General features: G+C 38.0%; 1 protein-coding gene across 2 annotated transcripts in view; it reads right to left on the reverse strand.

Moving 5' to 3' along the window:
• Nucleotides 1-6821: 6821 nt before the first annotated feature.
• The window catches only part of LOC114645811 (butyrophilin subfamily 1 member A1-like), an 84881-nt gene continuing 69534 nt past the window's right edge, over nucleotides 6822-22168 (reverse strand). For both annotated transcript variants that reach the window (XM_028793666.2, XM_028793667.2), the window contains 3 exons: nucleotides 21414-21440; nucleotides 16568-16594; nucleotides 6822-9115 (listed from right to left, as the gene is read on the reverse strand). In XM_028793666.2, the coding sequence (XP_028649499.1) occupies nucleotides 8610-9115; nucleotides 16568-16594; nucleotides 21414-21440 (560 nt within the window). In that variant the 3' untranslated portion in view covers nucleotides 6822-8609. The remainder of the gene's footprint in view (nucleotides 9116-16567; nucleotides 16595-21413; nucleotides 21441-22168) is intronic.

A 22168-nucleotide genomic window follows, 5' to 3' on the forward strand; every position in this document is an offset into this window, starting at 1 on the left:
CACCACACCACAAATCTCTCCACAGCTGGTGTACCTTTTATGGCTACCGTAATTTGGAAATTGATTTAAGTGTGGACCTTAAAGGAAACCATAAACCGAGAAATACAATTTAGAAACCCAATAAGGGGAATAAAAGTTGAACAAAAAATACTATAAGAGCAACAAAGGTTAAAGAAGTTTTGAGTCTTTTGACAAACATTGCCTAAAATGGAGTTCAGCACTCTGCAGTTTATCATAGAGAATTTATGAAGAATCATGGAACTGGCTAATGTGAGAGTTGATTTTTACTGTTAAATGTGATTTTCACTATTTGATTATATACTGATCATATTAAATGACTAATATTCTTGTTGGCTATAGCTGTAACTGTTAACTGTTAGCTTTTGCCTTAAGCCAGTGGTTCTCAATCTGTGGGGCAGGCCCCCCTAGGGGGGGCATGAAGTAACAAAAAGGGGGGCGTGAAGATGTGAAAAAAAGAAAACAAGAATCAAAAATATGAAAAATACATCTATTGAAACCAAAACAAATTAACTTAAGCTACATTCTGATACTAGAAAAATAAATATTGAGTTAGATAAATGTTGATAAAAATTAAGTAGGTATAACAAACTACGCATCTATGATATATTATTAATTAAAAAAGAACAAATTGGTATTAGTGGGCTCCTTATAAAAAAATGTTTGGGGGAGGGGCGCGATTAAAACTGTTATGAAAACTCGGGTCGCAAATACTTAAAGGTTGAGAAACGCTGCCTTAAGTATTCTTTGAAGGCATCCTAAATTACGCCTCTTGATCTGTGACCCTGTCCCCCTGCTACTTCTCTGCAAGGTTGAGTATTGCTAAGAGAACCAGTATAATCTAATGTTGCAGAATTGTGACTCCGATGGGTCTATTTATCAGTAACTTGCAACAACATGAGAAATTAAACTAATTGTGTACTTTTTGTAATTAACAGTATATTTATGATGTGCAGTCAACAGATGTAAGCAGCTGTGCATGCAGCAAATGAGCACTTACTCTTTATTTACCTTACACTAAACTAACCTCATAGTTCCAGTACCTGCAGATTATAATGATTCAAAATTTCACTGACACTATAATTTTCTAGGGTGACCTGATGTCTCAGTGACAGTCCCGATTTCAGACCCATAACCCCCTCATGTAATATTCAAATAATAATATGGTCAAAACTCCTCCACTGAAAGAACTTGTGTTAAATTTGAACAGCATCATGAAAACAACCAAGACGCAGTCGAAAAGACACAGTACTGCCTTTTATTTACTTCCACTTGAAACACTGTGTGGCATCCTGTGTGTTCATTTGTGAAAGGGTTTCATTTTTGTGTCCTGATCTCTCTCTGATGACGATGAGATAAAGCAGCCATTAAACAAATGAGGATGGGCTTTAGGCGTGGGCACACATGCTCCAGAGGTATGGGACTTTCAATATCTGTTCACGCTTCAGAGTGCAACATTCACCTGATACAGTATGCGTAATAGTGACATTTCTCAGAACTGAATATTGTAGTATGTTTCATTACATGAAAATTACAATGGCCAGCCTTGCTTAAACCAAGAAGGAATTAATTACGGAAGCTTTTTGTGTTAATACCTAAAAGCAAATTGTCACTGTTTGTGAATATGGTGTGCACAAATGTGTGTTTATGTGTGTGTGCGTGTGTGTGTGAGTGAGTGAGAGAGAGTGAGTGGTCGACTAACCTGTCCAGGTCCGTTTTTGTCCTTTTCCCAATTCTGGTGAGATTGCCTTTGGCACCCGCAACCTTGAAACGGATTGAGAAAGTTTAAGAATCGACCTACCAGACTCAGTCCATTGAGGGCTACAGTGCCTACACAGTCCTCAAACAGAACTGAATGTTACGTCATGCATGCATTTTGTAGAATATTTGTTTCTGTGCTACCTCCATGAAGAGAAAAAAGGAAAAAATAAGCTCCTCTAGATTGATTTGATTCTGCATATTGTTATATTTTGCTAATTTCTTTGATCTCTCTTTCTTTTCTTATTGAATGCACTTCATTTTTATTTCCACGTAAATGAAAGAGGTCAAAAATCTGCTATTGAGTTAAGCATAGATTCTGATTCTGTGATGTTCAAAAAGGCGAGAAAAGTTTATGCCTTGTGTCTATTTAATTTTCCCACCTTTAAAATTACAATTTATGTCAGAAAGCAATTCCCTTGTTTTGGATTGTGGAGCACACTGATGACTACATCCCAAAAATATAGAACACTTTAGAACAAGTGGTTTCAAAACTATCTGCCCTGAACTTTAAGACCTTTGTAATATGATAAATTTTGGAAAAACTGTCACAGGCTCCAGGCCTTTTATTTTTGGTCCAGTTTGTGGCAGAAGCTGTTTAGTTTAACCAGGATTTTTGCAGTCTGTTCAGTTTTGGCTTGGGACCAGTCCTATTGATTTGCAAAATTTTGCATGGGTAGTTTTTGAGAAATATAATTTATTTTAAAATATAAATGGAGCACACAGAGTTGTAAGTAAGCACACACGTGCACTCAGTCATACATAAATGCACACATGCACTCACAAGCTCAAAGAAATGTTTACCGTAAATGAAAAGAGCTGACTGCTTGTTTGCCCTACCAGAGCACAACCCTGAATGATGACGAGAAAGAAATTGACATACAAACACACACACACCCGAGATCTGCAAAGTCTTTAAGCCAGCCCTGTACCAATCTGAGCGTCTATGCAACTTGTTTACTTCATTTGACCCAATGTTTTAAGTTTCAGATTAAATAATATGGAAGATGCTCACTTGATTCAATATCCGGTTCATTTTACTCTCCATTATTTGTGTACATAATAAATATATAGGTTAATTTACTGGAGTGTATTATTGAATGGCACAATTCGTTGAATTGTCATACAAGATCTCCTTAAGTTCAGTGATTCCCTGAAGTGAAATTTACATGAAAGTGCTGAGCCATTCCAGCTCCAATTTTTTATGTCTAGTACAAATACTAATGTTAAAAAAATATGTAGGATTGGCTGCATTCTAAAAAAGATAATTTGATGTTAAACAAAGACAATGTCATTTGGATGGAAGACATCTGAAAACATGTTCATCATATGTGATGATCCATGCACACAAAGACAAACCAATTGCCACCACAGACAAGGGCAGAAAAAAAATGCAAGTGAAATAAAAATGGCAGTCCACAAGGTCATAATTCATAATTAAAACATATAAACTAGAACATTAAAATGCCTGATTTCAAAACACATTTGGTCAATATTTAGGAAAACTCTAGATCTGCAGGTGTATTGTTGTTAGTATAAAGGAGCCCCAGTAGTGTTTCTTGACACACTTCTTCTGAATAATTTCATGGCTGAAAGTCCTCAGTGTTAGTGTGTCAGAGAGAGGATGTGCAGCATTGTTCATAATGGCACTCAGTTTTGTTTATTTCTCTCTTTCGCTACGACATCCAGGGGGTCCAGAATTCATCCTATAACTGAACCTGCCCTTTTCAATTAGCTTATTGATATGGCGGGCCTCCTTTGAAGTGGTGTTACCAGCCCAGCACACCACAATGTAGAAAGAGTTTCCCTGGCCATCACAGAGTTGTAGAAGATGTGATGGATGTCACTTCCCATATTAATAGAACATAGTCTCCTAAGGAAGATGAGCCTGCTCTGCCATTTGTTATATAGTGAGAAGAGACCAACCTGTCATTAATGTGGACCCCCAAGTATGTGTAAGAGTGCACTCTCTAAATAGTATCCGGACATAGAGGCTTTTTGGTGCAGCAAACTTCAATACCCAGTTCCTTGGTTTTGATGATGTTAAGATGTCTACAATGCTCTTTACACCAAAAACAATGTTCTCCTCCTGAGTCTTCTCCTCCGTCTCAACCCCCCTTATCAATACACCATATAAGTGCCGAATCATCTGAGAATTTCTGCAAGTGACATGACTTGGTGTTATATTTATATACAGACTGAAGAGAAAAGGAGACGGGACTGTTCCATGTGGTGCTCCAGTTACTCACACAGTCCTTGACTCTCACAAACTGTGGTCTGTCTGACAGAGTCCATTACCCAGGACACCATGGGCTCATCCCCCTGAATATCTCTTAGCTTACTGCTTAACAGAGATGGATGGATGGTATTGAAGGCACTGGAACAATCAAAAAACATAATCCTCACAGTGCTGCCAGCTTTGCCTGTGTGAGAATAAGCATTATGGAACACAGAGATAATTGCATCATTTATTTATATAAAACATTTTCTACAAATTGTGTACCTCAAAGTGCTTTACAAGATAAAGAAAGAAAAGTTTGTATGAAACAAAAATAAGATTAGGCACTACAAAGTAACAAAGAATAAAGTAAGGTCAGGTAGCCAAGAGACCGCCCAACCCCCTCTGGGCATTCTACCTAACACCACTCCAATCTTTGTCCGATAGGCAAACTTTAGTGGCTCCAGGTGGTCTACCACAAGAGGACTCATATAGTCCAGCAGCAGTCTGTCAAAGGTCTTCACGATGTGAGACGTAAGTGCTACTGGTCTGTAGTCATTAGGTGAAGAACTGACTGCTTTCTTTGAAGCAAAAACAATGCAGGGTCTTTTCTACAGCAGTGGCACTTTCTGAAGCCTTCACTGACAGACTGAACAGGTGACAGAGGACACCACAAAGCTGGCCAGCACAGGCCTTAAGAATTCAAGGACTGACTCCATCTGGTCCCACAGCTTTTCTTATGTGTAGCTTCCTCAGTTGCCTCCTTACTTGGTCTTCAGTTATGGACAGTCCACACTGGTCAGAGGTGGACTTATCACTCACTGGCCATTCCAGTTAATGTGGTAGGAGTTGTTGTTGATGGTAGTATAGATGGTGTGGGGTGACTGGTCATTGGAAGGTGGAAGTAGATTGGGAAAATCTATTAAAAAATTGGTTTGTCATTAACTTTGTCCACATACCCTTCTAGCACGTGAACCATGGATTACTTGAGTCCAGTAATTATATATACCAAGTCCATTCCAGGCATCCTTCATGTTATTATAAGTGAGGGCAGTCCAACATCCAGGACAGGAACAAATCATGCTGGTTAGATGTATTATATGACAAGAATAGGCCATTCATCCCAGGATTACCAGTCAATCCTTATTCACCTAACTTTTGCAAACGATCATCATGTTGAGATTTGATGGCCTCCAATCTATCACCACCACACATTACTTGGCAAGTTATTCCACATATCTGTGCTTCTCTGGGTGGAAAAAAAAAACTTTTGTTGGAAATTTATCCTTAACCAGCAACTACTTGTGCCCTAATGTTTTAGTTTAAGGGTCCGTAACCTTTTTTAATTTCCATGAAGATTTTAAGCAGTTTCCCCAACCAAAGCACTTATGCATGCCTAACAAATTAAACTTCAAAATTCAGAGGAACATTTTTAGAAATATAAATCTGTATAAAGCACAATAGTTACCACATTTTGATTTACTTACTACACGTATTTGGTGAGATTCCTGTCCCTGCTTTCCTTTGCAGAATTTTACTATCTGTGGCCCATACGGCGTGATCTTTACCTGTGCACAGGCCTACAAGTGGTCTGCAGTGAGCCTGCTTCTTACAAGGCTGAGAATGGACCTTACACATGAGAACATCTGCTCACACAGATATGTAGATCAAAGGCTGAAAGCATTGCAAATGCAGTTTTTTTCTTGAGGCAGGTAATTTTTTTCTGGAACCACAAACTAATATGTGAAAATGGAGCCCAATGTTTCCTTTGTAAGACAGCTTGCAAAACTTGGGTTTCCACAATGATAAGCTCTGCATTTCAAAATCAAATCCATGTCTGATCTCATGAGAAAACAAATCAGTCCAAATTGCTGAGAATCTAGGAATCTTTGTGAAACTTCTGATTGAAGCTCTTGAACAGGGGTCCTCAATCACGGTCCCGGAGGGCCACAGTGGCTATGGGTTTTCATTCCAGACAGTGTCCTAATTAGAACTCAGTCCTTGCTGATAATGAATCTTGGTGTTTAACTCAACAAGGAGTGATGCCGATTAAAAATAAAAAGTGAAAAAACATGAGACGCTTTGAAATAATAATGATAACAACAAAAGATTACTGTAGGTGGTTTTGGCAATTTCTAGACGATTATTACCTTGTTTTCCTGAGGTCCTTGGCTGCAAGTACAAATTGCATTAACTCAGTCAACCATAAATCAGCATATGACTATATTTTGAACTTTTAAAGCCAGTTCCTCTCCCCTACCAGTAGTAGCTGGAGACTGACTGACTTAGGGAAAGCTTCATCTGAGTCGGCTAGTTAAGGTCCTCACACCTAATGGTCAATCCTGGAACTCCTCATAACAGTCAGTATGGTTAGCATAAAGTTTACTTTCTGAACTGAAAAAATGATATGGAATGGTGACCAATGGAAATTTCATGTTGAGAGAGTGAACATTAGGATAGAACCTGTCTGGTTACAACCTACTGGCTGTCAAATGTAAAAGATGGTTTACCAGCCGTTATCTTCTCTAAGTGCAGTATGATTGACGAGATAGGAGTCTGGTGGGTACTAGCTTATGGGTTTAACAGGCCAGTGATTGTGGCGCTACAGAAATACCAAATACCAGGATATGGTAACACTTCTTATAACTTTTAAGATATTATTTTGGTACAATGAATATCAGTGTTTAACTTTGAGATCTGCCCTCTTTTCCTTTTTCTCTCTGACAACAAAGAACTTTCTCAGTGTTTCTTCTGGCAGAACCTAATAAATACTTTTCTCACAGACTAATACAGCATAATAGTTAAAACAAAAAAGCAAGTCCATATAACAAATGACTTAATAAATGGAAATGCAAGCAATACAAAGTAAATATAGTAATAGTAATAAAAGGCAGCAAAAAACGCCAACAGTATGAAGTACAGTATATGAAAGAATAATTTCTTAAGTAGGTTATGATTATGAATGCAAAGATTATTGAATACATACAGCAGACCAGAGTGATATTGTGTATTAATTGAGTATTCTGAATAGAGATAAGAACAGTTTTGTGGATAACTTTTAACTTTGATGCAGCATATTGATTAAAATATGAAGAAACTATATAGCTACAATATCAAACATTACATCATGACAAGTGTTATAGTAGTTTATTCAAACAATCACTTTAAATTCTTATTCTGTATGCTTTCCCATTTCACTTAACTAGAAAATTAAAAAAATATTTATTAATATATTTAAAACATAAAATATAATAAGTAAGGCAGCAATCTTCATTATAAGGCAATATAATCTTCCCATTATACAGTGAATTCAGAAAGTATTTAGATCTGTTCACTTTTTTGCATTTTATTGTGTTGTAGATTTAGTTTTAAATGGATACATTTTAAATTTTTGCCCATAAATATATAATTATTAATCTATAAAAGTCAAAACATGTTTTCAGAAAGGCTTGGGAATTTATTAAAAATCAAAACCTAAAATCTCTCATTTCTGTAAGTATATAGAGACTTAAATCAGCAATTCTAACTTTGAGTCTTCTTAGGTAAGTCTCTACGAGCTTTGCACATCTGGATTCGGACAGTTTATCCCATTCATTCTGGCAGATCTTCTCAAGCAAAATTAGATTGGATGGGATGCAACTGTAAACTGCTATCTTCAGGTCTCTCCCCAGATGGGGGTATGAGGTTTGTGTCTGAGCTTTGGCCGAGCCATTCAAGAACAGAGTTCCAAAGTGCTTTCATTTCACAAATATTGAGGCCACTGTACTCCTGGGAACATTCAAAACTTTAGATTTGATTTCATACCCTTGCCCTGATCTTTGCTTGACCACAATTTTCCTTGGACTTCATGACTTGACTTTTGTCCTGACACGCAGTGTGAGTTATGGAACCTTATATACTATACACGTGTGTGCTTTTGTAAATGATGTCCAGTCAATTCACTTTGCCACATGTGCACTCCAATCAAATTCTAGACACATGTCAAGAAGAATTAAAGCAAACAGGATACACCTGACCACAATTTATGAGTGCCAGAGCAATTGATCTGAATACTTGAGAGAGAATACTTTGGAGATTTCAGTTTTTGACTTTTAAAATAAATTTCCAAAACCCTTCTGGAAATATGTTTTCAATTTGTCATTATGGGTTACTTAGTGTAGAGTGACAGGCAAAAATAGCAAATGTATCCATTTATAATGAAATTTACAACACAAAGTGTGCAGAAAGTGAAGGGGTCTGAATACTTTCTAAATCCACTGTAAATTAGCCAAGAACTAAGCCCGGCAAAGAATAATGGTAGTAACGTAACAGTCTAATATGTGCATAAATCAACTCAGCACTGTGCTAACATTGTTAAGTCTTAATAGTTGACCAGTAGAGGCTCTAGTCCACAGACCTTAAAATTATTTGGTTTTATAATACCTACACATCTTGCTGTTTGTCAAATGCATAATCCAACATTTAGCATTCATTTAATTTAAAAAGATGGGCCTGTGTGACACAAAACATTAATACTATTTCATTACCATCATAGCAACCTAAAAAATACTAAATGCAATAAACTTGTTGGAAAATAGTTTACATTTTATAATAAGGCCTGTATGATAAAACAGTTTTAATCATTTGGAATGATTATCAGGGGGCCTTTGTCAGATGACCCAGGACTGAAAACAGGATACAGTGGTTTAGTTGTGTCAACATTACATTTGTGTAAATGTGACCTGGTTTCTATGTCAGTGAAGTACAGCATTGACTTCTTAAAGTCCAGGTAAACTCTTATCTTTCTGGGTCTTTGCGACGCATCCATTATTTCACCAGAACTAGCTTCAAGTGTCTTCCCCTTTGATAGACTGAGGACCCAGTCTAACCCCTTGCTATTTGGGGTATACTTCTTTTCCTTTACAGTTTCCTCATTCCGAGTCACTCCCAGAGCCCAGCTGCCTTTTTCTCCTACTTCTACATTCCACGTATAATTTCTGGCCAACTGTTTGCTACCTAGGGCACAGGGCCATTTGGTTGCTTCTGGACCCGGATTGATCTTTATTAACTTCACTTGTTTTCCATCATCGGTCACTGTGAGCTCTTCATGATGTTCTTCATGCGATATGGTCACAGTATAATCTAAAAAAGACAACAAAATTATTGACTCTTTCTCACAAACCAGAAATTTCACTTAAATAAGAACCACTGCTTCATGACTTTATTTAGCAAGTCTTCTAAAACACACTGCTTTTTTATTTTAAAACAGATTGAATTCCTACTGGAATTAATCTTAGATTTGTATATATTACATTGGTCGATGCATCCTAAACAGTTACAAAGCTATTATAGAATGTATACCTAATCAGTAAATAACCATTTTACTTTTTTATGATGCTCCCCAGGACTCCTCTTACATTAACCATTGCACTACTGAGGTCAATGTAGCTATTATTGATGAGACTGGCTCCAAAAAATATCTCAAGAATAGTGAAGGCTTGGAACATCATGGTGTGATTTCTCTGTGCAGACTGTTGGAAAAACAATGCAACAATGTGCAGCATAACCAGGATCAGGAAACAGATCCCCATGGGCCATATCCGGCACAAAAGCTTTGTTAGGCCCCAAGCCATCTCTAACCCATGGTTATTTGTTACCATATCCCCTTTTTAGTTTTCATAATTCTTTGGCATTTCAAAGAATATGAATGATCACAAATAACTATATGTTTTAATAGGTTTTTGGTTAAATTTGATCTAGGGGCATACATTTTTTTTTACTAATTAAGGAAATAAATTAGTTTTGACATGGATGAATACATAGCAAAAGTCAACACCTCAAAATCAATAAACCAAGCAAACCAAAGCACAATATACAAAACAGTTATGATCTGCTGAACTCAGAGGGGGTTTGACTGTACATTCATAAGCACTGTCATACATCATCTAAGAGATGGCTCGTTTAATAACTGTTACACTCCGTGCCAGAGGGTGCTGGTGGTGTTGTTTAATGCTTTTTTGTTATTCCCCTCTGCAGAAAGAATAATTAGCAGTATGTCATAACCAGCTCTAATACCACCTTGGGGCAGTCATGAAGAAGGCTGACATATGAACAAGATAACGTTTGATTGATGCAATCTTTTTTCCATTTCCTTTTGGCCATTACAATATATGTAAGTCACTATAGTGCCCTAAATCTTTCTGACGTTTCTTGTGTCTTCTTACAGCACCTTTAATATTCCCAGAGCACTGATCACACACTCTGTGTTGTTTAGTGAAGACTGATTAAAATCTTAGCATTTCAAGTTGCTGGTATCAACCTGAAGATACTGTTAGCTGCTTTATAAAGATTTCCTTGTTGCCAACCTCAGGTGAATATACACAATCGTAAATGATGATTTGTGGAAACCCTTAGCAAAACAATGAGACAGACAAAAGTTCCACATCTGTTGTGCACACTCTTTCTCTAACCATCACCAATTTGCACTATTATTTATTTACATAAAGGCAGAAACCCTAGGCATGTAATCTACAAGGGATGGCTATGTCTCTTTACAGACAAATAGCTGGAATCACATCCATTTTTCATCATACTGTCATCAGAATCAATTTCAGACAAAGACGATTCTGTATGACATGTAACACATACATCTCTATGATAGTAGATGAAAGCACACATGCTTGACATTTATCCAGTTTTCTCCATACAGACTGAAACCATACAGACTGAAACCTTACCATGATGACAGAAGGTAAGTGAGGTTGCATTTCCTCATTTTTCTCAAATACCTCTTAATTTTACCGTTTTGGTGTTCCTTTCAGGTTACATGACTTTTAGAACAAGTTTCTGGATTAAAGACAGAAGTCAGGTTTACTAAGGAATCAACTGGTAGATTTGTGTATTCAGACAGGTTCAACTGAAACAGTTTCTCTCTGCCATACATAATCTGTGGTCGATTTGGAGCTGACATCAGATGTAAATCAGAGCAAATAACAAAGATACATTCATTGACTTCTCTGTAACACTGTTATAGCCACACACTGAGAAAAGATTAGGACAGGGAAAAAAGATGTAGCAAATCAGTCCTGCTATCGGTCACTACAAGTACAGTGGTCACAGTCCACACTGTTGTTCTGATTCTTGCAATTTGAGTTCTTCCTTCAGCTCACTACATATCCACTGACATTTGTAGCCCACTGTTCTCTGGTGATTTTTAGAAAAACAACTGCATTGTTACATGCTGCGATTTTTTTTCAAAGCTCCGATATGAAAGAGTACTATTAAATAAAGAAAACATTACTGCTCCCTTTTAAGTGAAAAACCCATTCACATATGAAACTGGGAAATTATCTGGTCAGCCATCCCAAGAATTTAATGGGATTCATTCATTTAAACAAATCAGGATGACCCATCAATATTCAAAGTTATTTTACATGAACTTTTGTTTTCTTGAAATTAGGTCAGGGACTTAAGTGCAGAGGGTGTGTGATCATCCACTGCACTTGTTTCTAAAAGAAAATATAGGGGTGTGCAGCAGAGTAGGTTCAATGACTGAATGCTGTGTCCATTATATTTAATTTTACTTATGTGTTATTTTACACAATACAGAAAGATTCCTTGGAGACATAAATAACACTGTGGACCATAAACTAAAATCAAGAAAAGCTACATGCAAAGACACAAGTATATATATTTTTCCAAAAAGCTGTACTAAGCCCAGTTTCCACAACAGGTGCACCACACATTCCAGTCCATACAGTTTGATCTTCTCTCACTAAGTTCATAGTTGTCACAGAATACTGCACATTTTGCTGGTGGAAACCTACTGGCAAATTCCTGGGCTAGTCTAGTTTGGCTGCTAAGGGTGTGTGCCCTGATAAATGATACATGTTCCAGCACATTTGCCTATCATTTTGAAGATATAATACGTGACACTGCATAGTAGTAAAAGTAGAACACTTTCATTATTCATTTAGTCTGATAAAACTTTAAAATGAATGTCTGTGAGACTCAGGGACTGTAGATCAGTGATAGTGATGTGTAATACAGGGTGAGGCAGAAAGGACGGATGTTTTTTACAAAATCACAAAATTGTTAATTTTTTCTTACAAAGAAATTTATTGAAAGATTTGAGTTCATATTGAAATAGCATTTGACAAAATCAAGTGTGGAAAACAACATCTCCCATATGGTGTTCGTTATCACTGATGCATTTCTGAAGGCGTTCATGGAAGTTGGCCTCCACTCTAATCAACATCTCTCTGTCGATTTGGGCGACTTCCACGCAAATGGCTTCCTTCAGTTCCTCCAATGTATGGGGCTTATGCTCATTTACATGTGCCTTGAGGTGACCCCACAAGAAATAATCACACATGGATAAGTCAGGGGAGCGAGGAGGCCAATGAATGTCACCAAACCTGGAAATGAGGTGACCAGGGAAGAGAGGGCGAATAACATCCATTGATGCTCTAACTGTGTGGGCTGTAGTCCCATCCTGTTACGTTTTCGTCGTAATTCAGGTAAAAAGAAATTGTTTATCACCTCGACATAGTGCTCCAAACTATTACTGAGGCCAAGTTCAGAAGAATGCTTCCGAGCAGATCGACTTGGACTGCGCAGCAGGGCTAGTCATACGCTTTCCACATTTTCAGGGGTACGTGCCGTTCGTGTAGTCCCCAGCGGTCTTTTGTTCATTAGTGTACCTCATGTACGAAGTGCTTTAACCCAACGTAGGATAGTGTTATGAGTGGGAACAGCTTTATTTCTGTGTCTATAGAAATGGCAACGAAACTCACGCTGAACTGCGGTAATAGGTTGGTTGTTCTTGACAAAACAGTCGTACGCAAAAACGCGGTGTTCTATCATCCACGGCTCCATGGCTTCAACTAAAAAGAAGATAAAAAAATGCTACGACTTTGCGAACCTAACTCCACCTACCGCACATCTGTCACTTAACCTAGTGGTGAGTTCTAGCTATTTCAAAGACGTCCGTCCTTTCTGCCTCACCCTGTATTAGGGCACCTCAGGGAACTGTTCCATCTTCCTAACTTTTTACCCCCTACATAATGAACTTTCAGTATAATATAAGCTCTCGACATCTACAGAAGTTCTCAGACAACCCCTACATCATAGGTTTGTACTGATAATGGAGAAAAGTCAGAGAATGACGGAGGACTTTGTCTTATGATGAAGGAAGAACCATTTGCAGATCAACATCAACAAGACAAAAGTGTTGGTGGTGGACTTCCAGTGCGTTAAAGAGCCTCTATAACCAGTCACCATCCAGAGGGAGGAAGTGGAGGTGGTCCAGAGCTGCAAGTATTTGGAGTACATATGAACAGCAAACTGGACTGATCTAACAACACAGTGGCAGTGTATGAGAAGGGCCAGATCAGATTGCACTTCCTGAGGAGACTCAGGTGTTTTGCTACTGGAAATTTTTAGTAGTTTATCATAGCCAGAATATTGTTCTACATGGTGGTCTACTGGGGAAGCAACTTAAAGTCAGGCAAAGCAAAATGAATGAACACACTTATTATTAATGCCAGGTCCATTACAGGACTGACCCTGGACACTCTGGAGACTGTTGTTGAAAAGGGATGTTGGCAAAACTGGGTGTCATCATGCACAATTCTGCTTATCCACTCATTGTGGGGTTATTGGTGCTTTCTTAGAGTACTTTCAGCCACAGGGATCCATAGGAAAATAGTGCAGACTTCAATATACTAGTTATTTTTAGCATGAAATTTATTGTATTACATGTTTTAATCTATTGTCTTATTTTGTATTTTATGTTTTTGCTGTGGTATGCATTAGAATTTCTCCTTGGGCATTAATAAAGTACATTTGAGAACATTAGAACACTGTAGATGAGAACAGGCCATTTTGCCCAACAAAGCTCGCCAGTCCTATCAACTTATTTCTTCCAAAAAAAACATCAAGTCGAGTTTTGAAAGTCCCTAACGTCTTACTGTCTACTATACTACTTGGTAGCTTATTCCAAGTGTCTGTCGTTCTTTATGTAAAGAAAAACTTCCTAATGTTTCCAACTATGACCCTGTGTTCTTGATGAACTCATTTTAAAATAACAGTCTCGATCCACTGTATTAATTCCCTTCATAATTTTAAACACTTCAATCATCCATCCATCCATTATCCAACCTGGTATATCCTAACTACAGGGTCACAGGGGTCTGCTGAAGCCAATCCCAGCCAACACAGGGCGCAAGGCAGGAACAAATCCCGGGCAGGGCATCAGACACACAAACACACACACACACACACCAAGCACACACTAGGGGCAATTTAGGATCGCCAGTGCACCCAACCTGCATGTCTTTGGACTGTGGGAGGAAACTGGAGTACCCGGAGGAAACCGATGGAGACACGGGGAGAACATGCAAACTCCATGCAGGGAGGACCTGGGAGGAGAACCCGGGTCTCCTAACTGCGAGGCAGCAGCGCTACCACTGCGCCACCGTGCCACCCCACTTCAATCATGTCTCCTCTTAATCTTCTTTTGCTTTAACTGTATAGGGTCAGCTCTTTTAATCTTTCCTCATAATTCAACCCCTGTAGCCCTGGAATCAGCCTAGTCGCTCTTCTCTATTCTCTAATCTAGTCTTATATAAACTACTATAAATACTCATGTATAAATCAGGTCTTGAGTTTTCCGCATTTGACTTATACGACCAACATTATAAAATACCAGAAATTATACAGTAAAATCAAGTCCCGACTTATCCGCGAGTATATACGGTAATAAAAAAAACTAGTTTGATTTATACTGCGAATGATCTCTAAACACATAAACACAGCCATCATAACAGGCAACATACCTAGGCGTTTAGTTCGTGATGATTGAATTTCATCCTACTAGTCTATAACCTAGTGCTATATTGAAGTTTTTATCATACTTGTAGATAACATGACTGGATTTCTGTCCAGTATTATTGCAAATGGCAGTTGGCATGCTTTAGAAGCTGAAGTAACTTATGTGGGGCAAACACCATTTAAAAATGAAATTACTAGTGTTACAAATGCACAGAAAAATACCCTTTTAGGAGAGCAAGTGCCATGGAATAACAGAAGAACTCATTACAGTGGTGTCAGAATCTCTTGGCTACTTACTGTATATGTTTGCCTTTTTATTATAATGCATAAGATTATTATACTCCAGTTATATTTTCATTTTTTTCTACGTTGTTTTTGTGGTGCCTTTGCAGTGCTATTTTGTATTTAGCTTTGGATAGCAGTTGCTGCTAATTTGTGTGTTTCTGCACGACCACAGCCATATTGTTTCAGTGACATGCAATATCATAGCTCCAACTTATAGAAGATGCCATCACACTGCTTTTTGCATCCAAACCTTGGAATAAAATACAAACTATAGAGGTGAAGAATTGTAATTACAATTTGAGAGAGGCATAAGGACTGACAGGACCATTTGTTCTTTTTACTTGACTATACTTTCTAGCTCATGTTTTGGTTTGTTCCTGATGTTTCAACCTATAAGATGTGACCTACCCCTGCACCACTGACAATGCTTATGTTTGAGCCCTTATTTGTACCGTCATCCCCTGGTCTTATACCAAGAATTTTCCTCAGAGTGTTAACCAAACATCACCTTGATTAAAACAAGTGGTCTTTAATGTTCCATTTAGAATCAAAATCACTTTTATTTGCCACTACTTAATGTACAGGAATTTAACTTGGTAGGTTTTGGGCTGCTTATAACAGAACACAATATCATATACAAATAATATAAGTTAAACAACATTCATTATAAACAGTTGCAGAATAGTGCAATTATAAAGATGTGTGAATGATGTGCAAAAGAAGGTGTGTGTGTGTGTATAGTGTGAATGCACAAACATATACATGTACATATAATGTACATACACACATTCACACCTTCAAATATGAAAGAAAGGCTAAATTGCTGGTTTGTGAGGGCTGTGGCTCTGGGGAAGAAACTGTTTAGTTGTCAATTAGTGTTAGTTTTAATTGACCTAAAGCATTTGCCATAGGGTATTTTATGGAGCAAGTGATGACCTGGGTGAGAGGAGTCCATTGTGATCCTTTTGACATGGTTTATGACTCTAGATGTATACAGGTCTGCAACAGGCAGAAGAGCACAGCCAGTTATTTTCTCGGCTGACCTCACACCACACTGCCATTTATTTTTGGAGTGGAATGTTAAAGAACCAAACCATACAACAATCCATCCATCCATCCATTTTCCAACCCGCTGAATCCAAACACAGGGTCACGGGGGTATGCTGGAGCCAATCCCAGACAACATAGGGCACAAGGCAGGAACCAATCCTGGGCAGGGTGCCAACCCACCGCAGCCATACAACAATGGATAATGTAATCACACTTTCAGTTATGGCTTTGTAAGAATTGTACTAGGATGGTCTGGGAATATTTAATTTGTTTAGTTGGCATAAAAAGTACAGAGCTTTTTTAGTGATGAAAGTGATGTTCATGTCTCAACAGAGTATAAGTGACAGTTGTGCTCAAATATGAGGAGGATTATTAATAATAATGTTACTTTGACAGAGGCGAACAATGGTAAAAATTAACACTTACCTGAATATTTATTCATTTTAATCAATTCTGAAAAAAAAACTTACATTAATGTGCATACTTTCTATCACATGAATTTGCTTAGGTTACAAACTTTACTGATAATTGTCTACATCAACAGTTATGATCTAGAATAGCTACTTGGTACTAAGCAGCTCATTTGTACTGTATATTCTGAAAAGAAGGTGCTCATCATTGGTACAACCGTATCTTAAAGTTTTAAAGTATCAATTTTGGTAATAGTAAAGTACACATGGTAAATTGCATTACTGGAGCCATACAATCCAATACTGAGACTAAAATGTATTTTCTTTTTAGCAATTGGGTCTGTGTTTTGGTGCTGCATGTCGGCAATAATGACACTCATTTATTGTAATCAGATTTATAAAAGAAGAGCTTCCTAACAAAGTGTATAAAGGCAAAAAGAAAAGGCCAGAATTCAATAATGTAAGGTAATGACTTGGTGTTTATCTAAAAGTATAGCCTTTTTAAAGTATATACTTTTGGGACAGTCTGAGGAATTGCTCAGGGTCCCGTCCTACTTCCTTCATGTCTTTACAAGGAGTGGCCAACCACAAATCCAGCTAATTCAAGTCAGAAGTGGCTATTATAAAGCTTTAAAAGTGTTATAATGTTATGGCCCAAAAAATCTACTGTATACAAAATGAGGCCTATACCTCTGAAACGGAGCCTCAGACTTTTCCATCTACAGGCTCCAAACTCAGAATATGTCCAAATGAGACCTTGTCTCCCATATCTGGCCCCAGGCTTCTTTAGCCCAGTATCCCAGATAGGCCTGTCCTCAACCTGTAAGCATATGTAGCTGCATAGAACTTTGATATAATTTGAACAACAGAAACCTGGCCTAATAACAGAGATGGACATGAGTATAACATACATTATTTAGGAAAGACAAACAAAACTAAAAAGGTGCATGAATTTCCAGTATTTCTCCAAATAGATGGTGAACCACAGTTTAATGAGCGTGTTTGGATTTCACTGGACAGCATCTGTGATCGACTGCCTCAAGGGTCTGTCCTTGAAACTCTACCTTCTCCAACTGATATTAATTGCATAGGTTCTTATATATTTACTAAACTTGTGAAGTCCACATACTACAATCAAAGGGATAACAGATACAGAAGAAGCAGCAAAAAACAACCCATAAAGACCTGGACAATCATTAAAACTAGGTGAACACTTGAAAAATGTAGTTTAATGTAGAAAGTGCAAAATGCTACATGTGACAAAAAAGTATTATATATGTAAAATATGGGACACTGTAGTACAGCAAGCATCCACTGAAATGGATTTAAGAGTTTTTGTTGAAATTGCATTGTCACTGTCTAAGCAAAGTGCAGAATCTGTTGAATACAAATCAAAGGACTTGATGCTCAGACTGTATAATGACTAGGAAGACCACATCCATAGTAGTTTGTGAAAACAAAAACAAAAGACACAGCAGCGCTAGAAGTTGTACAGAGAAGAACAACCAAAGTGCATCTCTAAAAGGCATGCCCTACACTGAAAGACTCGGAGAATCAGACCATTTTAGCCTTGAGCATGAGGACCTGTTCTAGGTCTACAAAATTGTCATTGATAATGTAGAATTATTTGACTTAAATAGTTATTCAAGTACTGTAGTTCATAAAGGGGTGTATACTTAAGACTGAACTCCGGAAGCACTTTCACACAAAAATTTGGGGGATTATTGAACCAACTGCTAAATCATATAGCTGAGACATAAACTTTGACAATTTAAAAAAAGTATCTGGATGAGATATTGAGACAAGTTTGCTGTTAACTAACCAAACAAATGTTACAGACTTAATGGTCTCCTCTTGTTTGTTAAATTTATTTTCTTCATTACAACTGGCTTTTAAAACTCCTTTCTCATTCTCTTTTCTAAAGTTATTGGGGCTGATGTAGATGATTTGACTAGTGTGTGTCAGAGGGCAATGTTAAAGAAAAAGGAAATCATGTCAACTGATGACAGTCATCCATTACATGTAGAACTAAAGTTCAGTAAATCAGAAAGGATAGTCGCTTTGAAAACCCACACAGATCGCTACAGAAACTCCATTCTTACTAGTGCCCTACGACTTTTCAATAAGAAATATTGAAGATAATGATTAAGGTTTTGATATATATACCCTGTAACCTTTTTTTCTGGTGTAAATAATGTATTGTTTAACTGCCTTACCTTAACCTTTCTTGTGTCTATTTGTCTGTTTTATTTCATTCTGTCTGTTATTAGATGCAACTGAGAAGGCAAATTTCATGTTTTCTTGTGTAAACATGACTAAATAAAGCAAACCTTAAACCTTCCTGGAATCATGTTGTGGCATTTTATGTCACTGTTATCTTGACCAAGCTGTGCTACATTATGATGGAATAAGACATGCAACGCATTAACATTTGAGGCTCACCCACCGAGTTCCTCCCAGGTATGTGATACCATCCCCCAAACTGAGAGTGGGCACTGCTGCTAACTGCCTTGTCTTATTTTTCCATGACAGAGAAACTCCCCAGTGAGGGCAACTGACTCCGCCTGTGGTAAAGTGAGGTCCCCGGCTGATCGGCATCTTTTTAAATAAATAATCGCCTGACTTGCAGCTTTAAGCAGAGGGCGTGGTACCATGGCGAGAGTGGTTCCTGTGCACAATGTGGGCGTGGGCAGTCATGCACTTAAGTGCATAAATACAGAATTGCCTGTGTCCCATTATTGATGCCAGGAGCAGCTCGATGCCACACCTGTGCCACGTCCTCATTTAAAAAGAGGAAGAGCAACAACAAAATAAAAAGAAAAGACAGAATGGAGGTTAGAGAGAGAAGAAGAAAGAGGCAGGAGGCGGAAAAGGGAGTGAGTGAGCAGAAACAGAGCAGGCTCGTGGGAGAGAAGGCAGGCAGCTGGGAGGTGAGCCCCTGGGAAGGAGTGTGTGCCCAACACTCTGGGGCAATTGGAAGCGGTCACTCCAGCTGAGCTGTTTTGGGGAGCAGGTGTGACCAGTGTGGTTGAAATTTAACATCTTATTAATGAAAGAAATGTCCTCTAATAAGACAAATCAGTAATCAGGCAGGAAAAAAGCTGTTCATTGTATCTTTTAATTACTCCTCGCCAAAATGCCTTGGAGGGAGCATTCTTCAAAAGCAGCCCATTGCAGCATGGTCAGAATGATCATAATGGTCCGAGAAACAGAATAGAGGTTCATTTTATAAACTTGAATTTACGTACAGCGTCAATCAATGCATACATTATACTCTGGTTGGTTCATTGGTTTACACCCAAATGATTTATATAAAATAAAGTCTGTTATATTATATTCTGGTTCTTCTTATACCTTTGAGTTGAGCCACCACCCTTGAAATTTCTGTGCATATAACAACAACTGTCCATTCTAGTTTATAGGACATCTGCTGATTTCTTAGTTATCCTTCAGTACATCAGCCTTTCTCCTGGTACATTCTTTACTTGACCATCTCAGTATTTTTCCTGAACCAAACCTTATATTTCAGTGTACATTTTGTTGTTCACTTGACCTTTATTTGGTTTCCCACACTTATTAACCTTTTATGCTATTTCTTTAAGATGAATGCTATGTTACCCTAACATTATTCTTCCACACCAGGGATGTGCATGGCCTGCCACGGAAGACTGGAAAGGCAGCGGGGGTCAAGGAGGCTTGGGAAGATAGCCCAATGTGAGCGCCATGGCCATTGGGGATCCAAGTCTCAGGCCAGTGAGTTAGCCTTTCCCGCAGCCATGGGACGGAAGACACCCGGACTTGGAAAAGGTCAGCTGCGACTGCCAGTACAGCGACTCCTCTGCTGCAAGCCTTGTTTGGGATAAACATTAAAAGGCGGCACCGGGCTTTTAGTAAGGACTGTTTCTAGTCACCTGGCTTTTACCTTGTTTTTCCTGGAGTTATTTATAGTGATTTTAACCTCCACTTAACACCTTGTTTTATGGATTATTTGTTTGACGTATTGAGCACTGCACTGTTTTGTTTCGACACTTTGGTTGATGAACTGTTTTAATTAAAGCACCTGAGGACTTTGCACCGTGCCCTTGCTTCATGTGGTGTCCTCATTTGTTCAACTCATCACGGTCATGACTATCAACAGTGCTGGGTTCAAGAGGCTCCCAAATGAGAAGAGGGAGCATAGAGCTGTACCCGCACCGTCACACCACCCCTTCTGGTCCCTGGGCCAAAAAAGCATGACCACCTGAAAGGAGGAATCACTTTTTATCTAAGTGACTCATGCAAAGGAGCTCCACATTCAAGTAGTCACTGACAAAGCCATTGAAAGACTTATAACCACATTGTTTCGGTGGCTGTATGTCTGGTTTCTTTTGAGACATCATTGTGCATTATTTTTATTTAAAAACCTTAAGTAAACAGGGATGGCTGGGTTTGCACCCCAAAATTAACCTGTGTATCAGTCTGGCATTCCTTTGGACAACTACAGACATCAGAATAGTTAAGAACTCTTGGCATTAACAATAAGGGACAGATGATCAGAATGTCAAATATTTATACTGTATCATATTATACAGAGACTTTGACCGTACCATTCCAAAAGACTATGGACCCCAAGGCATTCCACAAATGCTGTTGTTAGCTTTTTCCCTATGCTAAATTCTACTTTTATATATTATGTTTGGAAAATTCCACTTCTGGCAGCAGCCAACAGAAAAATGAGCAAAAAATGTTATTAATTTATTACTGCAAATAAAAAAAAATAGTGCTTACATATTTGTTGTATTTTTTTCTGTTACTGTTAAAAATTGCTCAATCACTGTGCAAATTGTTGCAGAAGAGTATAACACATTAAAATAGGTACTTACCTTTATTACTGACATAGTTTTCTGCACCTAGAAAAAAAAATCTAAGTTAGAAATGTCCATAAATTGTATACTACCATAAATGAAACATTTACAGTATTTAGCATAACCGTGAATTAAAAGAGAAATTTAGCATTTTCCAAGACAAACTAATTTCTTTACAAACACTGTTTACAAGTATTTGCTACTTGAAATTGTGTAAAAAAGTTATAAAGTATCTTGCACTCACTGGCACTTTATAATAGAGACTTGTGTGCTTTAGTTATGTTCAGCAGGGACATCTGCTGGGCATAATGTGCATTGCTGAGACTACTCATAGAAGAGGATTAGCATCAGCACCATCTGCTGAGCATCGGTACAGAATACACAAGCAATAAAGACAGACAAATGCCTGCTCAAACTGACCTGTGGTCCTGTCCTCACACCAAAGTGATTGTAATGGTCACAAAATGCAGTACTACACACCCTGATGGTGCCAAAAAAAAAAACTCCAGTGATAATATATCCCGAGCATCAAGTCAAGCACAGGAGGCACTCCATTAATGAAGAATGATGAGAGGTAAACCCGAATAGCCATTGAGCAACTGGTTAATACTATGGCTCATTGACAGGCCACACATACTCCGTAATACAGAACACAAGAACAAAAATGACAGACACATTTATGTGGACAGAAAAGGTGTTCATCAAATACTCTCAACTTGTATCAATATGAAAACAACATTTTTGCATCTTTACATCAATGTTTGGTTGAGGGG

The sequence above is a fragment of the Erpetoichthys calabaricus genome, chromosome 2, assembly GCF_900747795.2.
Source record: "Erpetoichthys calabaricus chromosome 2, fErpCal1.3, whole genome shotgun sequence".
Taxonomy (NCBI): domain Eukaryota; kingdom Metazoa; phylum Chordata; class Cladistia; order Polypteriformes; family Polypteridae; genus Erpetoichthys; species Erpetoichthys calabaricus.